Source organism: Cupressus sempervirens, chromosome 5, assembly GCF_028749045.1.
Source record: "Cupressus sempervirens isolate cs-2001-9-10 chromosome 5, ASM2874904v1, whole genome shotgun sequence".
Taxonomy (NCBI): domain Eukaryota; kingdom Viridiplantae; phylum Streptophyta; class Pinopsida; order Cupressales; family Cupressaceae; genus Cupressus; species Cupressus sempervirens.
In genome coordinates, this window is record NC_143122.1 from 514,094,229 (window position 1) to 514,108,608 (window position 14,380).

Consider the following 14,380-nt stretch of genomic DNA (forward strand, 5'->3'; position numbering starts at 1 on the left):
ACAGCAACATCATTGATTCCAATTTGCCAATAAGGGGACCTAGAACAAATTAAATAAAATTTAAAGTTAAACAAATTAGTATATTATAAATAAATTTGAAAACAAAATAGAAATTAAAATAAACAAAATAAGCATATTATTGTCTCTTGAAAGTTGAAAGTTGAAACTTTGAAAGCAAGAGAAAACATAAATTTAAATTTAAATAAATAAGTACCTTGCTGCATTGAATGAAATGTTGTTGTAGATGAAGAAGTCTCCAAGTGCCAATTTGGCATAATCATGCTTCTCCTTGTTGCAACCCATGCTCTCAAGCGATAGTTATGCACCTGGAGTCGTGTGTGGAACAAACATGGAATCAAGTGTCGATCTTTGCTTAAAAATGCGAGGCCCAATGGTCACTCTCATAGAAGCAATGGCATCCGTAGGTGGAGTAGGGGATAATGGAGAGCGAAAACTAGGAGATCCCTGTTGGGCTAGTTGTGCCATTTCTTGTTGTTGTTTCTTTTTCAATTTTTTTTTTTTCTATTTTTTCCTCTAGAAGAGTTTGAATGTCTCGCATAACATCTTGGGGTACATCTTTGCATTTTTTAGCATCATGTCTAAGTATATGTGCTAGGTGATACTTCAATCTATTTATTCCTCCCCCATTATATACTACACTACAATGCCAACATGTAACAACTCTCTTTTTGTGCCCCAAGATGGCATGTTTCCAAGCCCTATCCCTTGCTATTGCACTTGAGTCTGCATTAGGGTTAAATGCAGGCCTAGTTCCACTTCCTTCACCCTGAGGCATTATGTCAAATTTCAATGTGTTTGCTGCTAGCCTACTGCAATATGAATATATTATAAATAGAAAAAAGTTAGCATCAAATCAAATTTTTAAACTTTAGGGCCTTCTTACTTTGTCATCAACATAAATTAGAATAAATCTAGATTCTAAATAGTAGATAGTAGAAGTAGAGACCAAACAAATGTAAACAAAATTTAGAAGTAAAAAATATGAGTGTAAAAGTTTAAAACATATTACAAAACAACACAAAGAAATGCAACTTGTTGCTTACCTCTTCAAATTTGCACAAAGTCAAACAATGGAAATGCAAATTTGTAGAAACTTCTTCCAAATGCGCCCTTAGGCTCCTCTCAATGCTTAAGTGCAAGCTACAAAGCTGCACAAACCATTAACAATCGATATGGGAGAGCCAACCGGTTTGCTGATTTCTCTCTCAAAACCCCAATATTCTTCTCTAACTCTTTCCTCTCTCTTGTGAGCATAAGCAAATGGTGGAATGACCTTTTTAGGTCAATTAGATGTTATAACAACCAAAAAAGGCAACTTAAAATAATGATTTTTTAATTTTTTTCACTTTTCATGTGTTGGCCGTTGGTGATAGGCCTGGGCTCGGGACTTGGCGAGTCCGAGTGGACTCTGCCAGGACTCGACTGAGTCCGAGTCTAGAGGCAAATTGCCTTGGAAATGGCGACTCTAGCTTGGACTTGCAGAGTCAGACTCGCCAAGTCTCATTACACTGGCACAAACTAAGCTGAAAGAACATGCTGCTCTTTGGTGGAAAGAACTACAAAGAGACAGAGAAGAGGAAGGTGAAATTAAGATCACTCGATGGAGGTTGATGGTCACTAAACTGAAGGCGAAGTTCATTCCTTCTAATTATGAACTTGAGTTGTTTAAAAGGTTGTAGAATCTGAAACAAAAGGATATGATTGTGAAAGATTATACTGAGGAGTTCTACAAGTTGACTATTCGGCCTGGGCATAGAGAATTGTCAAAGGAGAAGGTAGTTTGGTACATTAATGGTTTGAGATTCAATATTCAGGATGAGCTTGGTATGCTGAATATTTCTTCAGTTGAGGATGCTTACCAGTATGCCCTAAAGCTAGATGATAAGTTGAAGAGGAAAAGTCAAAGTAATGCTAGAGGGAAGGAGAAGCAGGATAGCTCGGCAAAAGCTAAACCGAGTGCAGAAGGTGAACCAAAACCTGTTGATCAAAAGAGGATAGGTAGAGGTGAGTTTAGAGGTAATTGTTTCAGATGTGGTGGAGAAGGGCATAGATCTGTTGAATGTCCTCGTAGTAGGATAACTGTTGTTGTGAATGAGGTTGAAGTCCAAGACAATCAACTTGAGCAAGGAGAAAGTTTACTAGCTCGACGAGTGCTAGTTGGTTAGTTTACACTAGATTCTTGTCAAAGGATTAGTTTGTTCAAGACTTGTAAGTCTGGTGGTAAAGTCTGCAAGGTGATTGTGGATGGTGGTAGTATTGATAACCTTGTTGCTGAGGAGATGGTTCAGGTGCAAAGTATTTCAGAGTTGCATGGGATTTAGGGATCCAGTTGAGAGATAGATTGCTGAGTGACAACTTGCTCCGCGGTGTGGCCGGAATTGTTTCCAGTTTGAGCTACAGGGCTACCTGCAGACTCGTATAGGATCTTGGTACTGATTGCTTGAGGACAAGCAATTTTAAGGAGGGAAGATTTGTAATGTCCCCTTTTTGGGACATTAGAAATATTGAAGCCCTATTTAGTATAATGTTAAAATTGACTCTAAGACATAGACTCAAAATATTAAAAGGTCAATTTAATGTTATAAAGAGGGCAAAAGGTCAAGGAGAAATAAGACGAATAATCAGAGGGAAGTTGAAGAGTCACAAAGGAATAGGACGGAAGCCAGAGTGGATTCAAAGAGTCTTAGTTTGTGTATTAAAAGGGGAAAGAGGCTCATTGTTGGACATGGTTGATTTATGATTCAGTTCAGTTCTCTCTTGTGAGAGTTTTCAGAAAGCTTCAGCTTTTAGCTAGTTGGAGGATGTAGCCCCTCGTGTTGGCAGATAGTGCACGCAAATCCATTGTTTGGGGAGACATCAGTTCAGGTGTTTCACGTGCACTTACAAGTTTTTATTCTAGTATTCCAATCTAATTGTTAAGCTGTATTAAGGATCGGATTCGTAGTGCTAGTTATTGTATTGTTGTTGTATAATGCAATAATGTATTGTAAGGAGTTATAAGAGTTTGCTTGTTTTATCTTACTATTTTGTAACTCATGGTTATATGCTCGACATCTTGAATGCTATTATGAAATAATGGGTTATATTCTTATGGAGAATCTTTTGGTTTTATTATAGTATTGTATACCATTTGCCTATATCTGAGTTTGAATGTTATATTCAAGAAGAAGCTAGTCAAATTTCTATTGTGGTTTTCTACTGGATTCTATTGTGTCGAAATACATCTACCATGTTTTATTTCTGATTATATTGTTAAAAGAGAAATCGACAAATATCCGGTTAAGGGATATTACAAAGGATCAAGTGTTGTGTGATATTGTTGACATGAACAATTGTCATGTGTTACTTGGTAGACCTTGGCAATATGATTGTAGGGTTGTGCATGATTGTGTCAAGAATGTGTTTACAATGGTGAAAAGTGGCAGGAAGCATTCCCAGATTCCTTTGCAGAATGACGAGCTTGGTAGGAGGAACCTGAGTATTGGGAGCTTAGCTGAGTTGAGTTGGCCAATTCTGAGAAGGTTGGAGATCAGCATGGAAAGAAGACTTGTAGCACACCTAGGATGGATGTGAATAAGCAGAAGAAGAACAAGGGAAAGAGTGTACAAGTTGAAGACTTGGAGGATATGTATGTGAAGAACCAGTTTGGGATTTATGTGTTGAATCCCAGAAGATGTTCTTCCAGCTATTGAGAACATCTTTTTGAACCTGGGGTGTCTGGTGCAGGAGCATCCTAGGGCTTTTAGCAATCCTGCATGTTGGAGGTATTTTGACCAAGAGTTGTGGACTCAGTGACCAAACAGTGGTGCTCAGCCGTTGAAGGGTTTAGTTGTGGCCGAGGTGCTTAGTTGTTGAAGGGTCGTTGTTGGAGCTCGACATCTTTTGCGTGCTTGGCACGTGTTGGTTGCTCGATAGATACTGTGCTTGACATGCACTGGGAGCTCAACATGCACTAGGAGTTCGGCAATGCTTGTGGTTTGGCTGATGCTCGGCGTGGTTTCTTTGATGCTCGCTCTGGTCTTGGTTGTCTATGAGCCGACTTTGGGTATTTAATTTGTGTTGTAACCAACTTGTGGCTCAACATATATTTAGTGTAAGGGTTTTAATTTAATTTGTAATGAACTGGGCCGACTTGTGGCTTAGTTGGGTATAAGTAGGGGTTCTTGTGGAGTCTTTAGTCATTATCATTTATCTTGGAGTCTTGGAGGATGCGAACTTTGAAGAGCTAGTAGTTACAACTTGAAACTAGGAGATTACGTGGTGGGCTTGCGAGCACAAGTAAAGATCTTCTTGGAGGTTTCTACTAGAGTGTGGATTTGGACTAGCTGAGATTTGGATTGTGAGTTGGATCTTGTAGAACTGTTTTGTAATTACTATTGCATTTGTCCCTAACCCAGAAGACCTTACAGTCGGGCATATTACATGTAAACAGTTATATCTGTGAATAAAGAGTTGTGATTTGGTATTAGATCTTGCATTGTTGTTGTGTTTCCGCTGTGTGGTTATTTGCAGGGATCTAGATTACCTCCTATAGGGGTACCCTTGGATTCTCGTTGCATCAGGAAGGCAGATGGACCCATTGTCCAAACAGCTTCAAGGGCAAGACCAATGAACCCACTGTCCAAATGATCTTTTTATTTTTCCTTGTAGAATAATAGAATTGTATTGTACCGCTCCTTCCTCTTTCTCTTTCCTATCAACCGGACCTCTGCTTCTTCTGATCTCAATACCAGATCACAAACTTGGCATCCAATAATCTCTTGGATTGCTTAGTCGCATTTACCAAATACTCTGCTCGCATTTAACAAAGAAAATATTTTCCTTTATACCAAGTCCTCAAAACAATTCGTTGAGTCGGCCTTGAGGCTTTCCCAATTAATTATAATAGGACCATAGTAAGATAATTAATTATTTCACAACCATATAGTACAGTTGGCTCATAGTCTATACAACTTCTCACACGTGCAACTCCAAGACTTGCGCACTCACTGGCGTCATCATTAGGCTGTCCTTTATCACTATATATCTGTGCATCTCCAAATTATATCTTTGTTAGAAGATATAATAGGATCATCAAAAACTACTTTCTAGGCATTCTGTCTCAGCACTGCTCTCCATAAATAAAATATAACTTCTGTATATCTTCGACTTAGATTATGTGCACTTGACCTCGCTATCAAGACACAGTGTTGAACCTGTCCTTAACCGCGCGTCTCCATATAATCAAAACATTGTCCATACGACCACAATCTTTATCTGCTACTCTGCCAGTCTTCACAGAATTATTGCTATGTTGACATCAATGACAAACACAATCATGAATGCAAGATGTCAATCATGCTAACAATCTCCCACATGCTTCGGCAATGCTTAGGATACTCTCCCAAAGGAATTCCATCAATGTTCATGCTAACATTAATTGTGGGCTTGGTGGCAAGGGCTTTTCCCATTGATCCACTAGGGGTGCTATCTCCAATCCTTACTCTAGTTTTAAAAAACAAAAAAACAAAATATAAAGTCATGCTAGATGGAAGAGCAACAATTTTAAATTCTTTCAAATTTTCCCAATTGAGTTTCTAATTATTAAATTACACTTACACTTCTAGTTTCCTTTGTCAAACCCTACTGCAAGCAAATGCTCTATAGGCTGCAACAACATTTGCATGCTTGTCTAAGATACAAGCACATGACCCCACATAGAGCTAGTAATGTTTGGTTAAGGGATACATGCTCCTTTCTACCATACCTAATGACTCCATTTTGTGATTTTTCTTATTGATGAAATAGATATACCTTTGTTTCCCAACATTGGGTTGGATGGTTTGTGGTTAGCTTGGTCATCTTCAGAAAATCTGTAGATTTAGGGAGGGTCTCGCTCATGTTGCAGAGTGTTCTGATGAGAAGGGGGAAGCCTTCTATGCATCTGTGATCAAAAGACTTGCAGATTGTCCTCTATAGGGCAGTTAGTATGATGAACATCAAGGGAGGGTACTAAGATAATAATGTAATGTTTCTAATGGTCATCTTTAGTGAGTTTAGTTTTATTAGCTAGTTTGCATTTTCCTCTTCAGTTAATGACTATTTCATTTAGAAGCATCGTCTTGCACTTTATCTATTTAAGGAGACTTCATCTCTATTGTTTAATATATCAAACAATCAAGTTTTAAACTGCCTTTGACATCAATAACAACTTTCAATAAAGCTAAACTTGTCACTACTTGCACAACATTAGAATATCCTGCTTCTTATAGTCTCTCCTTCAAGAAGCCAAATTCATAGTCAAGATCTTTATGTTTCTTGCAATAATCAATAGCTTTAAAAAAGTATGAATGGATGAGACATGTAACGATATTATAAATGGGTGGCCAATATTGAATATCAATCCACCCACCCAGGACAATGGGACAATCCCTCTTAATTTATGTTTTATCTCATCTCCATAGATATGTTTTCTTTTGAGTATTGTTTGTGAAGGAGGATGATACACTATAATGAGCTGCCTTCTATTACAGAACTAAACAATCAAACAAGATTTCCAGAGATCTTTGAGGAAATTTAATGTTATATGCTGCTAAAGTTTGGAAACAAATTTCCAGACACTTATTGCCATTTCATAGAATTTAAAGCGTTAACTTAAGTGAAGAATCTCTCCAGTGGCCTGTATCGAGCCCGAGTTCAACTTATTACAATGTTATGATAAAAAACTAGTTCTGCATGAAATAGCGGAAAGGTACCTTATGTGCCAGGACCCCTGGACAACATATAACTGGTGCTCTACCATTTTCTGGTGCTTGTCTGAACAGCAGTCGAAATATTCAATCCTCATTGAGGCGTTGCCATCATACACATTGGTTTGGGTTTGATTTTGAGTTATGCTCCGTTGCCTGTACAGTTGATGCCATCCTGCTCACCTTCTACGACCTCAACTGTAAGCCAGTTCTTTCAACCCAGTGCCTGGTAATCTCACGCTCTGTAAGCCAAACATCAACTCTGTGATTCCTTAAATGCATGCAACCTAAACGCTTTCCTACCAGCCAAAAGGAACTCCACATCAATGCATGCTCAATCACTTGCTACGCTTATTTCAAGCACTTTGTTTATCTTCACAATTACTGCATGCAACCGGTGCTCGCGTTGAAAATTCCGTATGTGCCAGAAATCATTCAATACCACTATTATGCGTTGTTGTTTCCCAGCTCTAACTCTCATCCCGTGATGCATTCCTTCCCGAGCATACACTTAAACTGTGAATAGCTGATACATAGTAGGTTAATACAATGGTTATAGTCGGGGCTTCCACTGGTATTCCATTGATTCTACTCCCTTCTGTAAACTTTGTCAGGATATCATACCTGTCTTTCCCTTACCTGGTTCAAGCCAATGCCTCTGTCGGTTATTCTCTGCTACTCAGAGCATAAAACTCTGAAAATAGCTCTATGAAGAAGACCACTCAGTGTCCTTCAACAGTATCGATGCTTCTCTGTGATATCCGCTAAAAAAATTCTCCAGTATTTGTCCACTTCTCCACCTATCGTGCCATTCATTGCATTCTGGGCATTGTCTCCATTGCCAAAGATAGATGGAACTGACGAGACTCTGCCCCTCCACAGCAGTTGGGCCAATACAAGACTCTTAGTCTGCAACTTGCTATTCAAAATTGATTTTTCCTCCTACCCCTGTAACAGTTGTTTCCAAATTTCTTAATACCCAGCTTAAAAAATGCCCAAGTCTTTTTGACTTCCAGAGGGCCCATGGCTTATTTGATGGTCATCTTTTTTAGGTCCATATATGAGCACGTTAACCCTTCAACATTGATTTTTGAGGTAACACATATATGCAAACATATTAATTTATTGAATGTGAAAAGAGCCAAAAAAAAAAACATTTAATAAATTTCCTTTAAGGATGGCTATCAAGGGGAGATATTACATACACAATTTTTGTTTTCAAGAGGGAATATAAGAGGTTTCAATTGCCATTGCATCTCTTAGCATGACTTTGTTATAAGGAGACATTGTCAAATGAAATGGGATGACAAGAGCATTGAAATACTTGGGCTTTGAATCTTTGGCTTGCTCATTTTTTTGCAAATTTAGCACGTTTATTACTATATTTTTCTCATCTATATTACAAATGGGCTATCTATTCCCTCAATTATAATCCTCTCTAATTGATATATTGGAAGCAATGTTACAAGAGTTAAACTCAACTTAGACTCGACAAGTTGATTTTTGACCCAAACTCAAACTAGGTGTTTAGCCTCAACCAATGCTTTGCAAATTGAAAAAAATTCAAAAACCATAAAATATAGAGGTTTTCAAAAGATTTAAAACTTAAAATGCACTTTTCAGGAAAGTAACTTTAAGGACACAATAAATGTTTACCGTATGGGGTAAACAGTTTAATGCATATAGACAATAGACAAGAATATGTAACACAGCAGTCCTCCTTTTATTATTCGCATATGCCAAAGGGATTACATAATGCTTATGATGATGATTACAATGATCCCAGAGGGTGTATATATACTTTCCCAAGGACCTTTCCGAAGGGCCATCAGCTACATAACAAGAACCTTCCTGAAGGGGCCCATTGGCTACATAACACTTACCGACGGCATCAACCCGTCGGCTACACAATATTTACTGACGACATACATCCTGTCAGCTACACAATATTTACTGACGACAATAAATTGGTCAAATAGTATCCACTTTGATTACATATACAAGTATACATTGATCATGAGTATGAAAGATGATTTTATCTAAAAGAAAGTCTTTTGAATTTTTGGGTGTTTGAAAGTGGTGGATAATGATATACATGGTATCAAAAATAAACATCATAATATGGAATCGTTAAAAATTGGTAGAAAGGAGCTTGTCTCCCTTAGCCCAACATTACTAGCTCCATGTGGGGTCATGTGCTTGTATCTTAGACAAGCATGCGAATATTGTTGCAGCCTTAAGAGCATTGCTTAGCGTAGGTTTGACTGAGGAAACTTAAGTGTAAATGTAATTTAATTATTGGGAATTCACGTGGAAAAAATTGAAATTATAAATATATGCTGCTCTTCCATGTAGCATGGCTCACAAAGATTTTGTTTTTTGTTTTTGAAAGCTAGAGTTGGGATTGGAGGTAGCACCCGTAATGGGTAAATGGGTAAAGCCCTTGTCACCAAGCCCAAATTATATCCTTTGAGACTCTAAAAACAATAACAGTGCATGCCATTTTTCATAATTTTATTGCTGTTGAAAAGCCCTCTAAACCCTTGAAAAATGTTATTGATTGTCACAGACTTGGCAGGGTCTACCCATTGTGATTTCCTGAGTTTAACAAACTTGGCGAGTGTAACAAATCTCACTGAGTATCTAGGTCACAAGTCCTTGAGCCTAGGTTTTGGTGTACTTGGCTTGGGTATTGTCGAGCTTGGGAAACCCTCAACGAGTTTTGTAATTTTGGAATACCCATGAATAGATTGCAATGGTTTGGATGGAGGTTTATTAATAGTTTTAGTAGTTTTTCTTGGGTCTCTCCAACCATCTACGACATTTCAACCAGTTGTTCTAGAATTATATCATCACAAACTCTAACTCCATGTCCATTTTGCACCCAATAAATAGTGTGCAACCCTACTATAGATCCTATGATAATGAATTCTCAAACATTACACAACCAATGCTTATTTCCCCTTGAATTTTTACTAATTTTGTTTGCTTAATTTGTGGCAAATTGTAACAACTATTTTTTCCAAATTGAAAGGACCTTTTGCAAATTTCTGAAGTGAGGATGAAGGAAAGGCAAAATGATCTCATGGAGTTTCAATAGAACTTGTGTTTGTGGCAAATTGTAACACTCCCTTTAACTTCCAATTTGTTTACTTTTTGACTGCCTATTAAACAGACGAGATGGAAGCTCCTTATATAGATTTACAAAGACAAAGTTTTAATATGAAACACTCATGAACTAAAGACGAAAATAGAAACTACCTAATAAACTAAAGACTAAGATGACTAGTAAAAAAACATTACAATATTCTAATACCTATATCATTGACATTGTCATCAATGTTTCTATCCCTCATTCTTATGTCAAAATGTTTCATAGGTTTGTAGGTAATTGAATTGGGGAACTTTTAAAGTTTTTGTGTGATGACAAACTGAAAAATAATGGTCTCATTGTCATGAATAAAAACAAAAATGTAAATGAATATTCAAGAAAACAGTCAAACTAGAAATACTTTAATGGCTGAAGCAGTGAATGATCAGAAGTCCAACTAAATCTCCTTAAGATCAGTCTGAATGATTAAATGGTAGCACCTCCTCAGCCTGAACATGGCAGCAAGGCTTTAAAATAGTTGTAGTTATCCTCCTACAGAAGTAACAATGTAAAAGAACTTGTAAAATGATCAGAAGTCCAACTAAATCTCCTTAAGATCAGTCTGAATGATTAAATGGTAGCACCTCCTCAGCCTGAACATGGCAGCAAGGCTTTAAAATAGTTGTAGTTATCCTCCTACAGAAGTAACAATGTAAAAGAACTTGTAAAGTGGAATGAAAATATTAGTGGGAAATATAATATTTTCAATTTAGTGATTTGTGGTTGAATAAGGTGTGTGGGAGGGCTTGTGAGATCCCCATGCTCATTTTAAAATCGTTATTTTAATTGTGAGTTGATCATTCTTTTAAAAGATATGAAAGTTAACTTTGATGTTGGGATGCTAGTTTGCCAAAATGGTGGAAGGATGCCTCCAGGTGCCTTGGGGATGACCAAAAGTCTCCTAGATGTTTCCTAATATTCCTTATATTACACTGTGTTTCAAAATGTTTAGGTAGTTCAACAATTATTGTGAATGGCCAAGGGATGTCACATACTAGTTGCATCCAAACTGCCACTATGGATGAGGATGGGGGCTTGAGGGTCTGGTGCATGTTCCTGTGGAAAATGGGTGTAACATCAGGATACTCTACAACTACAATTAGCTGAATTTAATATTCTAATTATTAGATGAGATAAAAGCTAATCGAAAATTCTGAATCTATTTTGATTACTGAATATCAAAATTTGTTCTAATAGTTGAGAATACTGAATTTTAACTCTAGTCTAAATTATTGCAAGAAAACCTCAGCTAATATACTTAAAAGAATCATTTTATGTTACTTCTAATTTACAAGAAAGTATCTTTCAGATTATATAAAGAAAACTTAAATAAACAAAGATACGTATTGATTTTCTTGAGAGACTCTTCCAATTAATTGACCAAGCTCTGACTTTGTTGAGGGGAGAAGCATTAACATGGGCTTAACCTCCCAACCGCGGACCTTTTTACTTATCCCCACAAGTTCTAATTTAATAGAACGGCCCTCCCTACCTTGAGGTTAGGCTTGGGATGTTCGTCGATCCAATCATTGGAGTACTCAGGTGGGTTGAGGTCCCAACAGCTATTTGATTGAATAGCTGAAGTATTAGGACAACAACGTGATCATTTTGTTGTGGCATGAATGCCCTTCCATCGCCCTAGCCAGGGATTTCAGAGGTGGGTTTTTGTAACCCGATCTCCACCGCTCAGCTTGACAATCAAAGTGGATTTACATGAGCTAATCAGATTATTTTGAATTAAATAATTATTGATATCCTTCTTGTTTTTCATGTGTCAAGTTCATCTACACATCTCACCATTAACAGATCTACAGATTGGTGATTAATCAGTGCTTGAACCTTTTATATCTTATTCATAAGATTATGGTTCTGCTTTCTCAGATTTTCCTTGGTTTTTTTTTCAGAGTTGATCTTCATTAATGATTTTGGTTAGATGAAACAGAGCAGTTTATGACACCATTCTACGGATTTGTGACACAGGTTGATAATGATGCAGTTCTATATTCAAGTATTGTGGATTGGAAATGGTGTATAACAAAAGAATGAGATCAGAAATCTTAACATATCAGAAGAATCTTTTCACTTAACTCTTTCTCACTGTTACAACCCGACTCAGAAAGAAAGAAGTCATAGAAGATGAAGAAACAAAACGTGAGTAAGGGAATGAAGTACGTTTTAACACACTCTTACTTGTCCACAGTCTGCTGAACGATTTTCTTGTGAGTCTTCAATGCAACTAACTCCCGGCTCTCAGAATGTGCAAGATCGTCTTCATGTATGCTGTGATGAAAGGTTTCGTGGTTAGACAAATCGGGATTGCAGGCGTGAATGTTTGGCAAGAAATTCGGGTATCAAAAGAACAGTCTAAAATGGATAACCCATGGCAGAGAAAGAAGGAGGCTTTTCCTCATCACCAATTTCAGATCATTGATAGACAATTTCTCAGACCATGGCGAGAGTATTAGCAGGTAGAAGACATTGGTTACTGTCATTTGAAAACGACAAAGGCAGAATTTAAAAGATATGAATCGACTTTTCATCTCCTTCCGTTACAAGATTGAAATACGATTGGAATTCCCATTGATTGGAAATATAAAACGTTGGAACAATGGGTGAAAAGTTTTATTAATATAATTTAATGTTATATTATTATTTTGGTTAGATTATAGTTAAGTATATTCAAAGTGACATTATTGTATTATAGATCCTTTTATAATAGTGCCACTTTGCAAATATTTAATTGTGATTCTAATCAAAATAATGATATAATATTAAATGATATTACTTATCTTTTTTAAAGGTAAGAATTTTATTATTTAATTTAATAATCTTGTATTATTATTTTTTTAGCTCATGTAACTTTCCACTTTGAACTTTTATTGTCAAGCTTTAACAACCTTGCCATGGCGTCTTTTTGATCAAACCTGATATTCCTGATAACTAGGTCACATGATCGTCCCATTTCCGGATGACCTCATTTCGTAATGCTTCCCCTCCTTCTCGAGTCTTTATCCTGCAACCTTCAAAACAATCATTCTCGCCAAAAACATCAATTTCATAATTCATAATTTGCTTAAATAATACGGTTAGGAATTTCATCATACATAATAATTGATTAAACAATGGTTAAAGAGAAATTATAATCTTTTCACATGAACACAATGGCTATAAACTATATTCATTTCATATGAACACAACGGGTATAAACTATATTCATTTCACATGAACACAACGGCTATAAACTATATTCATTTCACATGAACACAACGGCTATAAACTATATTCATTTCACCTGAACACAACGGCTATAAACTATATTCATTTCACATGATCACAACGGCTATCTTTTAACTAAAGAGAAATTAGGGCAAAAATTGGGATGTAACAATGGGTGCTATCTTATTAGTGTTGCAACCCTTCTTAATGCTGTTTTGCACATAACAATTTCATTTTAAGAACTCTATAAAGATCGTTTTTAATGCAAAGTCCTTCAATTCATTTCAAGGACTCTTAGGAATTCTCTTTATAAAATATTTTTTCAAGAACGAGTAGATCAGTCAAGCATTGATTGAGATGCTAGAGATTTATTTTGACAAGATAGTGGAATAGCCGCCTTGTTTATGGATCACTATTAGTTATCTACTATGATTGATCAATAGAAATTTCTATTACATGCTGGTATACCTAATGAAATAAAATGATTGTGTCCATCTACTTCTCTTGAATTTAGTCTCCCATCCTATCTTGTATATTATTTATTTTACTTTATTTTGGAAGATTAATTTTTGTTTATCCTGCAAAACAAGTGGTAGTAAGGATATGCCATGTATTCAAAGTATTTATTTTCTCACATGTGAATGTCTTCTATCAGTCTCGAGTCTTGACAAATAGCAAGGTATCTACCTCCTCGCTGAAGTATCCAACGCTGGTCCTCCTGGTGTTCCAATGCCTATATACACTAGTACCCACTTGCAATGTTTTAATGAGATAAATATCTGTGTTAGTAAATGTGTTTGAGATATACATCTTTTGTGCATCTACAATTAGATTTTAGATTCTGAATGAACTACTTTACTGTTTTTTTTCATATACAACGTAATATCTAGATGATGTTTCTCCTCTGACATTTTACATTGGAACTATGTTTAGATCACTAATCTAGCCCTTCTTAATTTCTTTCTATTGCCAGCCTGCTGTTCTTCAAAAAGAGCACAACTGTATACCTGATGAGCATTATGTACAAACATTGCTAGCTGTGAGTATTAATCCTCTTTTATGATCATTTTCCTATGCACGTGATTATCTTTCTTATCTTGGATTGAAAACGTGTTTTATTGCCACTAAAAGCAGTGCTGTCACTCTGTTTTTATTGAAAGTAAATTTTACAATTGTAACCTGGAATGCTTGTGTTTTTTGGTTAAATTTACGATATAAGGGAATCAAAAGATATTCAAGAGATTATTTTCAAAAACTTCCAACT

General features: G+C 36.4%; 1 protein-coding gene across 1 annotated transcript in view; it reads left to right on the forward strand.

Moving 5' to 3' along the window:
• The window catches only part of LOC149556962 (glycosyltransferase BC10-like), a 125,586-nt gene that overhangs the window by 97,643 nt on the left and 13,563 nt on the right, over positions 1-14,380 (forward strand). The window contains exon 8 of the mRNA XM_089831606.1: positions 14,090-14,155. Coding sequence (XP_089687732.1) covers positions 14,090-14,155 — 66 coding nt within the window. The remainder of the gene's footprint in view (positions 1-14,089; positions 14,156-14,380) is intronic.